At 39.5% G+C, this 16,614-nt stretch overlaps 1 protein-coding gene across 1 annotated transcript; it reads right to left on the bottom strand.

Annotated features, from left to right (window-relative positions):
- Positions 1-631: 631 nt before the first annotated feature.
- LOC137048098 (uncharacterized) lies at positions 632-8,589 on the bottom strand. Its single transcript, XM_067426102.1, has 4 exons — positions 8,232-8,589; positions 7,802-8,143; positions 5,429-5,503; positions 632-939 (listed from the first exon to the last, which is right to left on the bottom strand). Exons 1-4 carry the CDS (start codon positions 8,587-8,589, stop codon positions 632-634), a joined length of 1,083 nt encoding a protein of 360 aa, XP_067282203.1.
- Between the last annotated feature and the right edge of the window lie 8,025 nt (positions 8,590-16,614).

Genomic DNA, 16,614 nt, shown 5'->3' with positions numbered 1-16,614 from the left:
CAGAATCCAAGGGCAACCAAGCTGCTGATGCTGCTGCCAGGCTGGCTGCACAACAGACTGAGACATGTGTGAGTGTAATGGCTATCTCTCCCCAGGAGAGTGAGCCACCCCGAGACATTTATGCGAAAGATAAAGATCCTGAAGAAACAGAGCAATGGACAAAACTCAGTGCACTGATGAACTCAGATGGACTTTGGAAACTCAATGAACGTTTTGTCTGCCCTCTTTCTGCTCGAACCGAGCTCATGTTGTTATATCAAGGGTTGGCACATGCTGGGCCTGAGAAACCATATGCAATGATTTCTAAAACATGGTGGTGGCCAGAGATGAGAGCTTCTTGCAGGGATTGTTGCAGATGTTTATTTTGCTTTAAGGTTAATTCTTCAGCTAAGCTAAATATCCCCTTAGGTCACGCCCCATGTCCCCAGGGTCCATGGACCCATCTTCAGATTGACCTCACTCTACCCCCTAGTGGGGGCTTTTCATACATCTTAATGATTGTTGATTTGTTCTCCAGATGGGTAGAGGCTTTCCAGTTGAAGAACTGTACTGCAGATGCAACTGCCTTGATGCATCTGCACATGCTCAAACTAACCATTGACATAACTGTTTGGATGTGTGTGTGTTCGTTTTAGTCTTTTCTATCTGTGCAGGTCCTCTTGCTGAGGAGCAAGCTGAATCCTGCCGAGGAGGACAGGAGGATGCTGACACTAACGGAAAATCTGAGAAGCGAGCTAACAAAGAAATATGTTGCACCCCTAATGTGAGTGGAAGGTGTGAGAGCCTCGGAATGGGGACTGGTCTTTTTAGTGGCCAGCATGTCCGTGATGAGGTTAAGAGACAAGTGTGACCCGTCAGGGAAGCATGAGTCACCCCTCAACCTTTCCATAGAGACCTCACTTGTAGACCAGACGTGGTGGTATTGGACCCCACATTGGTCTTAAAACGGGGGAATGAAGGGGGGAGTGGGCTGACACCCTTGCCTCTTCATCATATGCATCTTATCCTTTTGAATGATTTTTAATAACCTCATGAATTAAATAATCAGTTATTATCCTTTCAAAATGAATAATTATTGACAATAAATTTTATTTGATAATTAATGCATTTAACTATTATTTAATATGATTTTGACTCTATGTCTGCTGTATTGTGTTTCTAATTTGCTTTCCAGAGACGGTCTGACAAAGACAGTCTGACCCCTATCTATATGCCCTGACATAGATAGCCTGACCTCTAGAGTCTTGTGTGTGTATGTGTGTTACATGTTCTGTGCAGGTCTACAGAATGGATTGGACCGCTTTTCTCACACCCTAGACCTCTTGGCGTCTTTCTAGGACTCCCCTGAAGTCAACACTACCCCAATCTTGGGATTGTCTGATGTATACATCCTGATTAGCAACAACAACAACAACATCTCCTATCTATTCTCACGTGACACATTGTTTAGACTTTATGCCAATCAGTAATATTCCACGTGTCCATAATTATGTAAATCATGTCCTTGAAATTGGTATAACTGGTGTGGTAATTTTGTGTAAGGTAGAATAGAGTCTGGCCTGCCACCGCCCTGAGAGACTCTGAAGCTGACTCTACTGATGAAACTGCAAACTATTCTTCAGTAAAATTCTCTCCGATGATTGAACATCCTGACTGCTGGTCTTCATTTCACATATCTGGTCTATGGGTCAAAACTGTCAACCCCTAACAACAGACATGCACTAAACCACATGTGTTCGGGCTCTTAGTGAAACAGTGTGCATATTTGGACAAATATAGATTTAGCTGCTGAGTGACAGTGCAGATCGCCATGGCAACCCAGCGCGCGTCGCTTCAGATGCGCGGTCAAGACTATGAAACCTCAAACCCCTTTGCTTTTACCCCGATCTAGAATTATGCTGCCTTCACCTGTCATCGGAAATTTGATAGTTCTGACTTCTGAAGTCGTGATTACGAAATCATTGCATTCAAGTTTCAAAATGTGAGGGCCTTCATGAGCAATTTTTACCTCAGGAAACTCGTATTTACGATAATTCCTAGAGCTCCTGAAGGCATCATTACACCTCTTTCACGAGTTCACAGCTACAAATAAGTCAGATAGAATAAATGGTATGGTATGAACGTGCTTCTCCCGAACTTAGTTTTTTAAGAAACATCATATCGCGTTTGCTAGCATGTTCGTGGGTGGTTCATGTTCTCTTATCACATCGGCGCGTTGTTCATCTTGCCAAACAGCGTGCATATTTGGACAAATATAGTTTAATTATCACGTTTGTAAAATACTTTGTCATACAGATTAACATTTATTTTCATTTCTCACTGAATTATGCTGGTTTGAAGAGCTGAAAAACTTGCGATCTCTGCTGCACGCCACTTTATGTCTCAGAGCTCTCTCATTCGCTGTACTTATCCCTCATTTAATCTCACTGTTGTAAACAATGCTAACGTGAACCAAGAACATGTCTCAGAACCGATCGCTAATCTTAATGCACCTAATGAAACTCCCCTATTTATTTCCACACAATACCCATCCCACCTTTTCACAGTCGACCACTCCCCTTTGTGGAAGCCTTTTCAAATCGAAGGTGTGAAAAAACACTGCTGCAGCAGGGGGGTTTCATGACCCTTTAATAAATGCTGATTTAAATCATTTATGATCAAAAACTTAGTTATTTCAATCCCATACAATGAAAGAGTATATTTGATATAAGAATATATCAGCTTTACATTGACTTCCTGTGTGTGTGAGGAAAGTGAATGATTGAGGTCTACAGATTCAATAGTTTGATCAGCTCTTTCTCAGTAATTGGCTCTGTAAACCTCAGAAATAAGCAGAGGTGGAAAGAGTAACAAAATATTCTACTCAAGTAAAAGTACTGTTACTTCAATGAAATTTTACTTAAGTACAAGTAAAATTACTGGTCTTAAAATTTACTCAAGTAAAAGTAAAAAGTAGCTCATTTAAAATGTACTCAGAGTAAAAGTTACTTAGTTACTTTTTTTACAGTGGGGGTGGGACTCTATCCTGTAGGGTTGTGATAGAATGAGATTTTCACGATATGACAACTGTCTCAGAAAACATCAATTAAACATTTACTGTACCTATTATTAAATGATGGTTATTATCACTAGTTAAAATGATGTTAAATGAATGAAGAAGATTGGTCTTTTTTTATTTGGTTGAACAAATGCTTTATTATAACAAACTTAAAACCATTTGTTTATTTTGTTTATCAAAATTTCAATAAAACATGTCTAATAAACTAAATTCAATAAATTATTATGAATTAGATTAACAACTTATTTTTATCATTAATTCGTAAAAATGTTTAAGAATAATAGAGTCCATATGTAGTAGACGGAGCAGCTCATTCACAGAGAGAGAACAAGCAGATCATATATTCATATAGCATTCAATGACTACGTTTACATGGACAGCAGTAATCTAATTATTCACCTTATTCTAAATAAGACAATATTCTGATTAAGGTGTTTACATGAGTTGCTTTTAGAGTACTCCGTTCATGTTCCCGTTTTACATGTGATAGAACATAGATCGATTATGGCACGTCATTACGTCCCCAATGCCACGCTATGTTCTCCAACATCCAATCATAGCGTGACTTTGGCAGGTGTGTTAATTTTCTGGGCTCAGGAAACCCGCTAACTTCACCTGCGGGTGTCGCTGTTGGACAGTGTTACTTTACATTAAGAAGTATAACAAAACATGCGTTTTTATAATGTTTTATATCTACATTTACGTTGATTTATTTTTGTAATATGTATTGCCTCTTTTTTTTTTTTTTTTTGAAGAGACACTGCCCCTCTTTCCTCCTTATTGACAGCCTACATTTAGAATAATAGCTTTGATTAATTATGAAAAAGGTTTAAAAATCATGACTCTTTAGATTGTTTTTCCTGCCGTCGAGCCACAGGCGTTCACTGAATGACCCATCTGGTTTGCGATTACAGATACAAACTTATTGTATATTACTTTTACAATGAGCATAATAATTACAACAAAAATAAAAATAGAGAGAGAGGACGCAGTGTTCACAATGAAGAGTCAAGTAAAACACACACCGCCCATAGCAACGACGTTTATGGCAACGACTTTTCAGACTGACAGATCCGTAAAAGATAAACGCGACTTTTCCACTATTTGTTACTGTTTTGTACACGTTGTTATATTAAGTATAATTCCAATTATGTTTTATTGGCCACAATATTATCGCTGATTGTTGAAAGGGGCACTTTTGATTAATTTTCAAAATGGGCAGAGGCTCCAACCCACAAAGCCTCCCCTCTGCACTCCCCTGTTGTGCGTAACGTTATGTGTCCTGTCACAAAATGCGGTGAAATCTCCGACATGACATTAATAGTTAGATTAAGGTGTGTACATGTCTCTGATAATGCGACTAAAATAGGCATACTCCACATGTCTTAATCCGATTTATGTTTAGTTAGATTATGACTTTAATCAGATTAAGGTAATTAGAAATCGCTGTCTACATGGTAGCCTCTTAATCAGAGTATTGTCTTAATCAGATTAATATCGGAGTATTGTTGTCCATGTAAACGTAGTCAATGTGTAACGAGTAGAAATATAGTGTGGCCCCTTTAAGAGCTGCGCGCTCCCTGAAAACGAGTTCTGCATCTTGTGCGCACTGAGTTTTGAGCTCCCATGTGTGGGGATTATTCTGTTTTTCTGTTGCTAACAGTCAGTTATTTTGTTTTATTGAGTAATGCTGTGGACGGAAATGGAGTTTGTGATGAGAGTTCAGCAGGAAATAAAGCGCGATCTGTTTGACGTCAATCGCCTCCGTGTTTGCATCCACTCCAGATATATATAGTGAGCTATCCGCATTTTTAACCCGGACACAAGCGTTACAAATGTTGTGCTTTAATGTTCACAGACCATGTCGCGATTTGATTTATTTCTAAGGCCTACAGCTCTACATTCGATTCTTCATTTGCATCCACATTTTGTGCAAATTTGATATCCTCCAGGACAACACCACATTATTTTTTTCTATATCCAAAGTATTTCCATACTAGCCAAGGGTTCACGACGGCGTTTTGCTTTCACCTGGGTCTGCGTCACTGACGTCTTGTTCGTCTCCATCTGATATTTGCACGCATGTTCTCTCCCGCGCCCTCTATTCAATATTAGTCATTTCCGGATCGCGGTCTTTTTCCTCCTCTCTTTGCATTAATGATTTATTTTTACTCAGTAACGGATGTGGTTTAAAATGTAGCGAAGTACAATACTTTAATCAAAATGTACTTAAGTAAAAGTAAAATTACAGATTTTTAAAACTACTTAAAAAAGTAGAAGTACACAGAAAAACTACTCAATTACAGTAACGCGAGTAAATGTAATTCGTTACTTTCCACCTCTGGAAATAAGAAAGACATGCAGAAATACCTTGTGCAGTAAACACAGGTGTGTGTGTGGCTGTCGTCCTCTCAGAGCTTCGGGTAGTTAATGATTTCTGGTTTTCTGTACAAATTAAAGGATGGATTTTTAGTTCAGATACACCATATTCTGGATAAAGCATTTAAGTGATAAACATTGATCTTAGCCCTGTTTTGACTAGTGTGTGTGTGTGTGTGTGTGTGTGTGTGTGTGTGTGTGTGTGTGTGTGTGTGTGTGTGTGTGTGTGTTTGTAATAGTTCTCACAGCAGCTCATAACAGTCTAGTTATGATTATTGTGCATCAATGTCCTAAACCCACAGCCAGTTTAGGACATTTAATCCATTAATCATAAACCTTCAGTTTGACCTGAATCAATGACATTATTAAGCCTGATTATTAATCATAAACCTTCAGTTTGACCTGAATCAATGACATTATTAAGCCTGATTATTAATCATAAACCTTCAGTTTGACCTGAATCAATGACATTATTAAGCCTGATTATTAATCATAAACCTTCAGTTTGTCCTGAATCAATGACATTATTAAGCCTGATTATTAATCATAAACCTTCAGTTTGACCTGAATCAATGACATTAAGCCTGATTATTAATCATAAACCTTCAGTTTGTCCTGAATCAATGACATTATTAAGCCTGATTATTAATCATAAACCTTCAGTTTGTCCTGAATCAATGACATTATTAAGCCTGATTATTAATCATAAACCTTCAGTGTGTCCTGAATCAATGACATTATTAAGCCTGATTATTAATCATAAACCTTCAGTCTGTCCTGAATCAATGACATTATTAAGCCTGATTATTAATCATAAACCTTCAGTTTGTCCTGAATCAACGACATTATTAAGCCTGATTATTAATCATAAACCTTCAGTTTGTCCTGAATCAATGACATTATTAAGCCTGATTATTAATCATAAACCTTCAGTTTGACCTGAATCAATGACATTATTAAGCCTGATTATTAATCATAAACCTTCAGTTTGACCTGAATCAATGACATTATTAAGCCTGATTATTAATCATAAACCTTCAGTTTGTCCTGAATCAATGACATTATTAAGCCTGATTATTAATCATAAACCTTCAGTTTGACCTGAATCAATGACATTAAGCCTGATTATTAATCATAAACCTTCAGTTTGACCTGAATCAATGACATTATTAAGCCTGATTATTAATCATAAACCTTCAGTTTGTCCTGAATCAATGACATTATTAAGCCTGATTATTAATCATAAACCTTCAGTTTGACCTGAATCAATGACATTATTAAGCCTGATTATTAATCATAAACCTTCAGTTTGACCTGAATCAATGACATTATTAAGCCTGATTATTAATCATAAACCTTCAGTTTGTCCTGAATCAATGACATTATTAAGCCTGATTATTAATCATAAACCTTCAGTTTGACCTGAATCAATGACATTATTAAGTCTGATTATTAATCATAAACCTTCAGTTTGACCTGAATCAATGACATTATTAAGCCTGATTATTAATCATAAACCTTCAGTTTGACCTGAATCAATGACATTATTAAGCCTGATTATTAATCATAAACCTTCAGTTTGACCTGAATCAATGACATTAAGCCTGATTATTAATCATAAACCTTCAGTTTTTCCTGAATCAATGACATTATTAAGCCTGATTATTAATCATAAACCTTCAGTCTGTCCTGAATCAACGACATTATCAAGCCTTTATGCAAAATTTTTATCTTTATGATGACATAACACTAGGTGGGCCCGCCTTCACGTGACTATGATTGGCCAACTGATAAGCCTAAATCTGATTGGCTAAAGAATACGACTGCTCCGGGTGGGAGGAGAGCGCTGCCAGGAGAGTCTCAAAATACACACACACACACACACACACACATACACATCCAAGGCGATTCACACGCGAATGACGATTTGCACATTCACATTCAAGGACAAACTTGTAAATTTTAAACATTCAAAAGTTTTTATGCAGTTGTAAATCTACAATTTTTTTTTTTTTTGCATTTGTGAAATGTATTTTATGAATATGTAGTTTTATTTTGTGCACATGAATAGTTTTCTGTGCACGTGAATTTGGTTTCATGCATGTGAAATTGTCTACACATGTGTGCATTGTGTTTTTTGCGTGAATTATTAATGAGTCTTTTCTGCTTCCATAAATTATTAATCATAAACTGACGCTCCTACACGGGTCACACTGGGCTTTAATGACTATTCTCATATATGCAATATTTCATGTATGACCCGTATAGGAGGTCAAATTATAAGGATTTTGTGCATTTTCTGGCTTTGATCACTAATATTTACGAATCCTAAATGTATTTTGTAAATAAAGAGTGTTTTCTCACCTGAACTCTTGACAGTGTGTGTGACTGAGGTCTTGAGTTGTTTTCTCTGAGTAACTTCACATCTCCACTCTCTGTTGTGATCTTCATTCAGGAGTGTTGTAGTCAGAGTGATGATACAGCGATCTGGAGCTGATATCTGATATCTGGAGTCTGTCTGAAGATCAACACCAGCCTGATTCACCCACAGCAGCTTAATATCCTCAGAACGGACCAAATCATCACAGGAGTATTGAGGATCTGAATACAACTGACAGGAGAGAGTCACAGAGCGGCCTGGACTGAGCTCAGTCTCAGAGGATGATGATGATGATGATGATGATGATGATGATGATGATGAAGAGACTGAAACACAACACAAGACACAGATCATTTGTGGAGTTGAAACAAAGAATCTGCCCTTTTTAAATTGACCACATAATCATAAACTCACCATGAAGAACGTGCAGATAAACACGATCATCAGGTCCTTGATGATGTCCATTCACATATTGTTGGCAGGTGTATACTCCACGATCTTCTATTGTGACGTTGTTGATGTTCAGAGAGCAGTCAGACCCCAGACTCAGACTCTCATGTCTCTCTGTGTCGTTCTTCTTCATCCCTCCATTAATCAGTTCAACGGCTGCTGAATGTCTGAATCTGTTATAGTGGGTCCATACAGTTGATGTGCAGCCAGAAGGAGCATTATTACAGGACAGACGGACATTTCCACCAGAACTGATGAACACATGATCATAACCATCATCCACTCCACTGGAACCTGAAACACAGAACATCTGACTGATCATTATGATATTAATAAATGAAAACATACCAGCATAAAAAGCAGAGGATTGAAATAATGCAGTGTTTTCTCCTCACGTAATGCAAACTCACTGGAGAAGTGTTGCTTCACAGCGCTCTTATTAATATCCAACATTTAATGGTATTCAGAACAGAACCAGAATGAAAGAGTATCTATAAACAAGCCCAAACTAATTCATTTAAAGTGGCGTTGGGCTCATGTAGCCGAACTCTCTCATTCGGCAACGATCCAAATGTTTCCATATTTCTTGATGTATTCAGATGCTAAACTATTATTTATGATGTAAACTTCATGACTGTTACAGTATGGACAGAAAATCCTCCTCTTCACTCGCGCTAAAATGAGCTTGGCAACACCTCGCGCTGAACACATTCATATTAATAATAACTGAAATATTAATACTGAAATATTAAACTGAGCAGTGTCCGTTTGCTTGACTGTAGTTTATTTTGATCCTGAGGCGCCGGCGCGATCAAACAGAGGAAACAGAAAATACTCTGTCATTTTGCTCAGATTAGAGTAAGACATTATTCAAAACTGCAAAGTGTTTTAAGTCTTGCGATCCACCCGAGGGTCTCGACCCCAGGTTTGAAAACTCCTGCTCTAGAGAGACTGACTTTCACACAAGTGTTGTGTTGAATGTTTGACTGTCTAACCCTGACCACTAACCTCAGAGGAACAGACTTTGACAGGACAGCGGTTAAGGAGCATGATCTTCAGTGTGAGATCTGAACACTGGCTCAACACAAGACCACTACTGTTAGTTTCTCTTCTCTATTTGAGCAGTTTCCAGAATAGAGTTCAGTTCTAGAAATAAAGAAGATCCGGTCCAAGCCACTCTGAGAAAGAGACAGACAAATATACAGACGCAAGAGAAACGGAGAGAACCGCTTTCAGAATCTGTGAAAATGTTCATGATTTAATCAAATAAGAGGGTTATTTTCCATTTAGTGCTAAACCTACCCATTACACACACACACACACACACACACACACACACACACACACACACACACACACACACTCACACACATGTTGGTCTATGTGGTTTACAGGGACTCTCCATAGGCGTAATGGTTTTTATACTGTACAAACCGTATTTTCTATCCCCTTACACTGCCCCTGTCCCTAAACCTACCCATCACAGGAAACATTCAGCATTTTTACTTTCTCAAAAAAACACCATTTAGTATGTTTTTAAGGCCATTTGAATTATGAGGACATTTGATATGTCCTCATAAACCACATTTATAGTGTAATACCCATGTAGTTATACAAATTTGTGTCCTCATAAACCACATAAACAGGCTCACACACACACACACACACACACACACACACACACACACACACCCTGTATGATTTATAAGCATTTTGAAAAGTGGGGACATGGGTAATGTCCTCATATTTCATAGGGTCACTGTAAACCCTAATGTTGTCTTTACTTAAACAAATAAAGTAATCTTGACTTAATATTACTAGTTTAGTCCAAAAACTCAAAAATATAAGTTAGTTTAACTTATTAACCTACAAAATACATAAACTTAAGATTTCAAGTTGAATGAACTCAAAATCATAATTAATTGAAATAGCTCGCTCTGGTCTTGCTTTGACGTGATTGGCCATGCCAGGAGTTCTGCCTGGCAACAAGAACTAATTCACTGATTGGAGGACATTTACAAAAGGCGGTCCTTTTCTGTTGCTGGTTCAAATTAAGATGGAGACTTTTTCATTGTGTGCAATCTTATAATCGGTAAGTAAAAATTTGTAAGTTACTAAACATAATAATAATATGTGAACTAACTTATAACTAACCAGACTGACTTTATTTCTGTTTTAATGGAAATAATAGTTTCGTTGGAAGTCACCATGATGGAGATCAGTGTTTGCTTTAGTTGGGCTCTTGACCCTTGGCTGTATAATATTATAATGTAATGTTTCTCTGGCTGATTTGTGTTTGTGAGACACATTTGTGAAGGAACACAAAGTCAAGAGAAATATCATCAAGTGATGTTGTTTAATCATTGACGATGAGAACATCATCATGTATTGGCAGAATCCTTGAATTCACGCAGAATCTAATGCTCTGGTTGTCAAAGCAGTTATTAATAGTTTTGAAATATTAATACATATATCCATGAGATTCTTTACTCTTGTGGTAATTGAACAATTTATTATTTTATTTTTTGTGCAAAAAAAGTTTAAATTTGCGGCATTAGTCAGACATGCACAGACATCAAGAATCTGTGTATGGCTCTCTACAATGGTGACAATTATTTTTTTATTTTTTTTATCCGATAAACAGATCAACTCTGAACATAAACCAAGCTACAAAAAAAAAAAACAGAACAAAAGAGCAAAAGTAAAAGCAAATAGTAAGAATCAAAGAAAATGTGTCACAATTTAGATGTATAATTTATTCATGCTGCAATGTATGCTGAAGTTTTGATTGGTTGTACCCAGCATGGTGTACTGAACTTCTGGTGTACCCAGTTTGGTGAACTTAACAATTTAAGTACAGTGAACATGAGCACCAAGTTAAGTGAACTTAAATATACAAGTTTTGGGAGACTCCATTACTCAATTGAATGAATTGAGTTAAATCAACTTATTAGGGTTTACAGTGCTCTCCTGTAATACCTGTGTCATACCCATGTCATTATACACATTTGTGTCCTGATATTTCACAAAAACATGTGGACACACACACACACACACACACACACACACACACACACACACACACACACACACACACACACACAGTATTAACAATCAACAGTGTGTAAACTTTTGAACCCTTTTCTTGCCACTGTAAATCAGAAATAAATGAACGGTCATCAAATACAGTACAGGTCAAAAGTTTGGACACATTACTATTTGTAATGTTTTTGAAAGAAGTTTCTTCTGCTCATCAAGCCTGCATTTATTTGATCAAAAATACAGAAAAAGATATATATTGTGATTTATTAAAATTTAAAATAATTGGCTTTCAATTTATTATTTCTTTAAATTATCATTTATTTCTGTGATCAAAGCTGAATGTTCAGGATGGTTCCTCCAGTCTTCAGTGATCATGATCCTTCAGAAATCATTCTCAGATGAGGATTCATTATGAGTTTTGGAGACAGTTCTGCTGACGTATATTTTTTTCATAACCTGTGATACTTTTTTATAATACTTTGATGAATAAAAAATAAAAATATATTTAAAAAAAAGAAGCAAATGTTTTTAAAATAGAAATATTTTGTACCAACAATATACGCTACTGGTCAGTAATTTGGGGTCGAGAAGAGAGTGGAAAATGGGCCGTGCCCGCGTTGTGGTCACGCACAAATGCTCGACCATGCTGAGACCGTGGCGGAATCCAGACCTGTACCAACGGCGTCCAGCTAGGAGCGGTGATGCGGCGGAAAGTGGTCACGACGGACGCGTCGACGTCGGGCTGGGGAGCCCATTGCGATGGCGTGCCAGTGTCGGGCTTGTTGACGGAGACGGAGAAAACTTGGCACATAAATCGCCTGGAATTGAGAGCGGTCCTATTGGCTCTCCAAAGTTTTCTCACGCTAGTCCAAGTCCAAGGGCACCACATGCTGATTCGCACAGACAACACATCAGTAGTGTCGTACATAAACCGCCAAGGCGGGGTACACTCGAAAGCCCTGTACGAGCAGGTGGTTCACCTCTTACTGTTGGCCGATTGCCATCTGCTCTCCATCAGAGCGGCACACATTCCGGGCTACCTGAACAGCGGTGCGAATATGTTGTCGAGGGACGGGATCCCTCAAGGGGAATGGAGACTGCACCCCGGGACAGTGAGGCTGATCTGGGAACGGCTCGGGATGGCAGATGTGGACTTATTCACGACAGAAGAGAACGCGCATTGCCCTCTGTTTTCTCTCTGTCTCGCTCTCCCCTGGGCGGGGATGCACTCACGATGCAGTGGCTAAACACCCGCCTATATGCGTTTCCCCCCTTGAAAATTTTGCCTCAGGTGCTGCACAAAATCAAGGAGGAGAGAGCGTCAGTGCTGCTGGTCGCCCCATTTTGGCCGAACAGACCGTGGTTTCCCGATCTGATGGAAATACTGGCAGCCCCCCCCGTGGATGATCTCGCTGAGACCCGACCTCCTCGCAGGCAGGCGGCTCGATATGGCACCCCAACCCCAAATGGTGGAAACTCCATGTGTGGGCGGTGTGCGGGAGCCAGTAATAGGGGATTCGCTGTCTCGCCGTATTATGAACACAATTACAGAGGCCCGAGCCCCCTCTTAAATGGGCTGTGTTTGTGAAGTGGTGTGAGTTGAGTGGTTGCGACCCGGAGAACTGTTCCGTGTCGGACATTCTGAATTTTCTACAGCAGCGGATGGACGGCGGCAGTATGTATTCCACTCTTAAAGTTTATGTTGCTGCTATCTCAGCCTTTCACGTTACTATCGACGGACGCTCGCTGGGTAGGAATGGCCTAGTTGCAAAATTTTTGAGAGGCGCGAGACGGTTGAGACCTTCTCGCCCCCCTACGGTACCGTCGTGGGACTTGGCCTTAACCCACGGGGCTCTAGCGCACCCCCGCTTCGAGCCGCTGATGTCTGTAGGCTTAAGGGAGCTTTCGCTTAAAAGCGCACTTCTGATCGCACTCGCCTCGGTTAAGCACGTAGGGGATTTACAAGCACTCTCTGTGAATGCTGACTGAATGCAATTTGGACCAGGTGATTGCAACGTCACTCTAAAGCCCAGACTGGGCTACGTGCCTAAATCACTTTCTACATCGTTCAGAGCACAAGTGGTAACACTCCCAGTGTTCGCCCCGGAGTCAACAGTTGACACTTTCCAACATGTGTTATGCACTTTGCGAGCCTTTAGAGTGTATGTCAACCGCACAGGTCGGTTCTGGTAGTTGGATCAATTGTTCATGTGCTTTGGGGGCAACACTAAGGGACAGCCTGTCTCTAAGCAACGACTGTCGCATTGGATAGTTGAGGTGATTGCTTTGGCTTATTCCAGCAAAGGAATGGAGTGCCCTATTGGTATTAGAGGACATTCAACAAGGGCAATTGCCTCTTCATGGGCACGGTCTAAAGGCGTCCCGATCAACAACATTTGTATGGCGGCTGGGTCGTTTTCACAGAATACCTTCGCCAGATTCTACAATTTGGACGTGTGCTCAGTAGCCTCTCAAGTCCTGGAGGTAGGTCTGAGCCCTACTCTGCCTTCGGCTTCTAACCGCTAGACATGCGGGGGGTTTCGACCAGGTCGTATAGTTGGAATTCGAGACATGGCGTAAGCCGCCGAGCTCACAGTTCAGATCTGCTGTACTCTTGTCAGTCGGAAGATTCTGAGCAAATGCCGCCAAGACGATACATTATATAGCGGTTGGGCTCCGCCCCCTTTCACTGTCTTGACTGGCATTGGTCAGTGAGAGTTGCAACTTCACTGGCGTTGTGCAATAATATTTCAGTAATGTAGGAAGGAAGGGAGTCCCCAAGCGTCAGCTTCTGACGCAATGTCTCGTTCCCGTCTCTCAGGGAACCGAGGTTAATACAGTAACCGGTGACGTTTTCTCTGTCCTAAAAACGGCCTGATGATTTCCTTGTTCTATGAAGTCCCTCCTTCAGAAACACGTAACGAGTTCTGATTGGGCCAGCGCTTCCCGTGTTGTGATTGGACAGCAGCTTAGCGCACTTTGCCCGGAAAGGTCCCGCCTCTTACCATAACGGGGCGATGCAAGCGCTGAATGCGTGCTCTTCTCCACATGGGAGAGCAACGAGACCACGCCCCCTATTTTGCATGTTCTTGTGGGCGGAGGGTTAGTCAACAAACGGTTCTAGTGACGTCATTACAGCAGGAAGTGCAGCGGTGTAGTCCAAACCGGCCGTTCGCTGTAGGCTTTGAAAGGGAACTTCTGTTTAATAAAATAGCTCGCTTGGCATTGAGCTTTGAGCTTTATAATTTTACAGGTATTATTTATACTCTAACAGCAACATTTAACATTAACTAAAGTTTGAAAGATGGAATCGCGAAGAACGGGGCCTTTAATACAATCTTTAAACAGTCATGATCGTTTCTATAATTCATATAATGTTTAATTATCAGGTATAAATAGCTGAAACATCTCTCTGTGAGTAAATGAATGATTGATAATAAATGAAGAGCTTTACATCAGATCTGAATGACACTATGACACACATTATAACAAATATCAGTGCATTCAGGAATAAAACACAACCAAACGCCATGACATGACTTTCAGCAACAGTTTAAACTCTTTACCAAACACTTGCCACAATCAGTTTTTGAATATGTTCACATCATACAGATCTTTATGATATCTTATAGATAAACAGATGTGTTTACCTGAGAGAAGAGAAGAGAGAACGATCAGTCCCAGCAGACACAGATCACACTTATCAGCCATTTTCTGTTTCTGTCAGTCTTTCTGTTCTTTATATAGTCACAGCTCTTCCTTTATCATCATCAGCTCCTCCTGTGGTTGAGAGCCTCTTCCTATCTGACCAGTGTTTAGTGCTGACTCTATGATGAAGACGCACGCATATTCGTTCAGCTGCATTTCCTTAGCTCTTCCTCTGCCTCTCTTACTCTCTTGCTTGGCCCCTTGTTGCATTCGACCGTTTTGCGACCATTTTGGCGCATTTAGTGTGGCATAAGAGTTAAAACCAGAGCAGTTGAATAACAGAGTTGCGACACGCCTTCACCTCAGTTATTTTACATTTGATTACTTTATTCCATTTCTCTACCTAAAAACCTGAAAAGCATTGTTTATTTTATTAGTATCTTTGCTCAATAGTATTTATTTGTGCTGCTGCTTCTATTTAATTTATTTGTTCTTATTTTCTTTATTTTTATTTGTCAGTAGTCCTTTTCCCCCTGAACATAGCAGATACTGAACTGTACTGAAACCGTGAACCTAAAGCCGTGATACAAACCGAACCGTGAGCAATCTGTACCGTTACACCCCTAGAGTAACGTATGCGAGGGGGTGCCACTACATTGTGAACATTTTCAAAGGGTGCCATGACTGAAAAAAGGTTGGGAAACACTGGAATCGACAACAGCTTCACTAAACTGGTATTTGCAGCAATTTTTGGTCAACAGTACAGCATAGTGTGCATTGATTATTACATCAACCGCATTTACAGTGTCATTTTAAAATGGAGAGTGATGGAGATGAACATTGTAATGTTATGCTCTTCTTGTATTTAGCTCTGAGATATTCCTTACTATCATAGTCAAATGTGACCGTACACCTTAACTATTTTTCAATGAAATAAATGTTATGAAATAATATTTTAGTTTAGTAATATTTTGAGGAGATTTTTGGTACTAAATGGTATTTGTGCAATAATTATGGTCTATTATTGACCACTTAAAATATTTTTCTTCTAATATTTATATTATTTATATTATAATTAGTGTTTAATTAAGGTTAAAATCAGACGGCAACCTCCCGCGATCTCTCTTGAAGCCAATACGGAAATAATGTAAACTGCAATTCCTCGACTGGCCACTAGGGACAGGCTCCAGAAGGAGCAGAATGTCATTGAGCCTCATGTTAAAATTCCCAAATTTAAAGCAGAAAAAAACATGTTTACAGCCTGGTACAAATTGTGGTTTTGGTCTATACGGCTAATTTTGACCTTCATGACAACTCTGATGGGGGTGAATTTTTGTATAACTCATTTGTTTACGTTATATAAAGCCTTAAAGTTCTGCATAATTAAGGGTGTGGTTACTTTGAGTGACAGGTGGATAGCCATTAATCCGCCTTCTATAGTCTATGCGTCACCTAAGCTCCGCCCACATCCCACCTTTTTGTTCATTTTCTGTTATCTGGGAGTGACACGCGTTGACTCGCTCGCAAGACGGCGATGCCCAGCTAAGTTGTATGACCCACAATTTAAGGATCTGGAAGTCTTAAATGATATGAAACTTGGTGACTTTTTTAGCATTAGGTATGTAAACACACAGAAAAATTAGGGTCATGATTCGAG

The sequence above is a fragment of the Pseudorasbora parva genome, chromosome 2, assembly GCF_024679245.1.
Source record: "Pseudorasbora parva isolate DD20220531a chromosome 2, ASM2467924v1, whole genome shotgun sequence".
Classification (NCBI taxonomy): Eukaryota; Metazoa; Chordata; class Actinopteri; order Cypriniformes; family Gobionidae; genus Pseudorasbora; species Pseudorasbora parva.
Note: the sequence above shows the minus strand (reverse complement) of the source record. Positions and strands in the feature narration are given on the sequence as shown.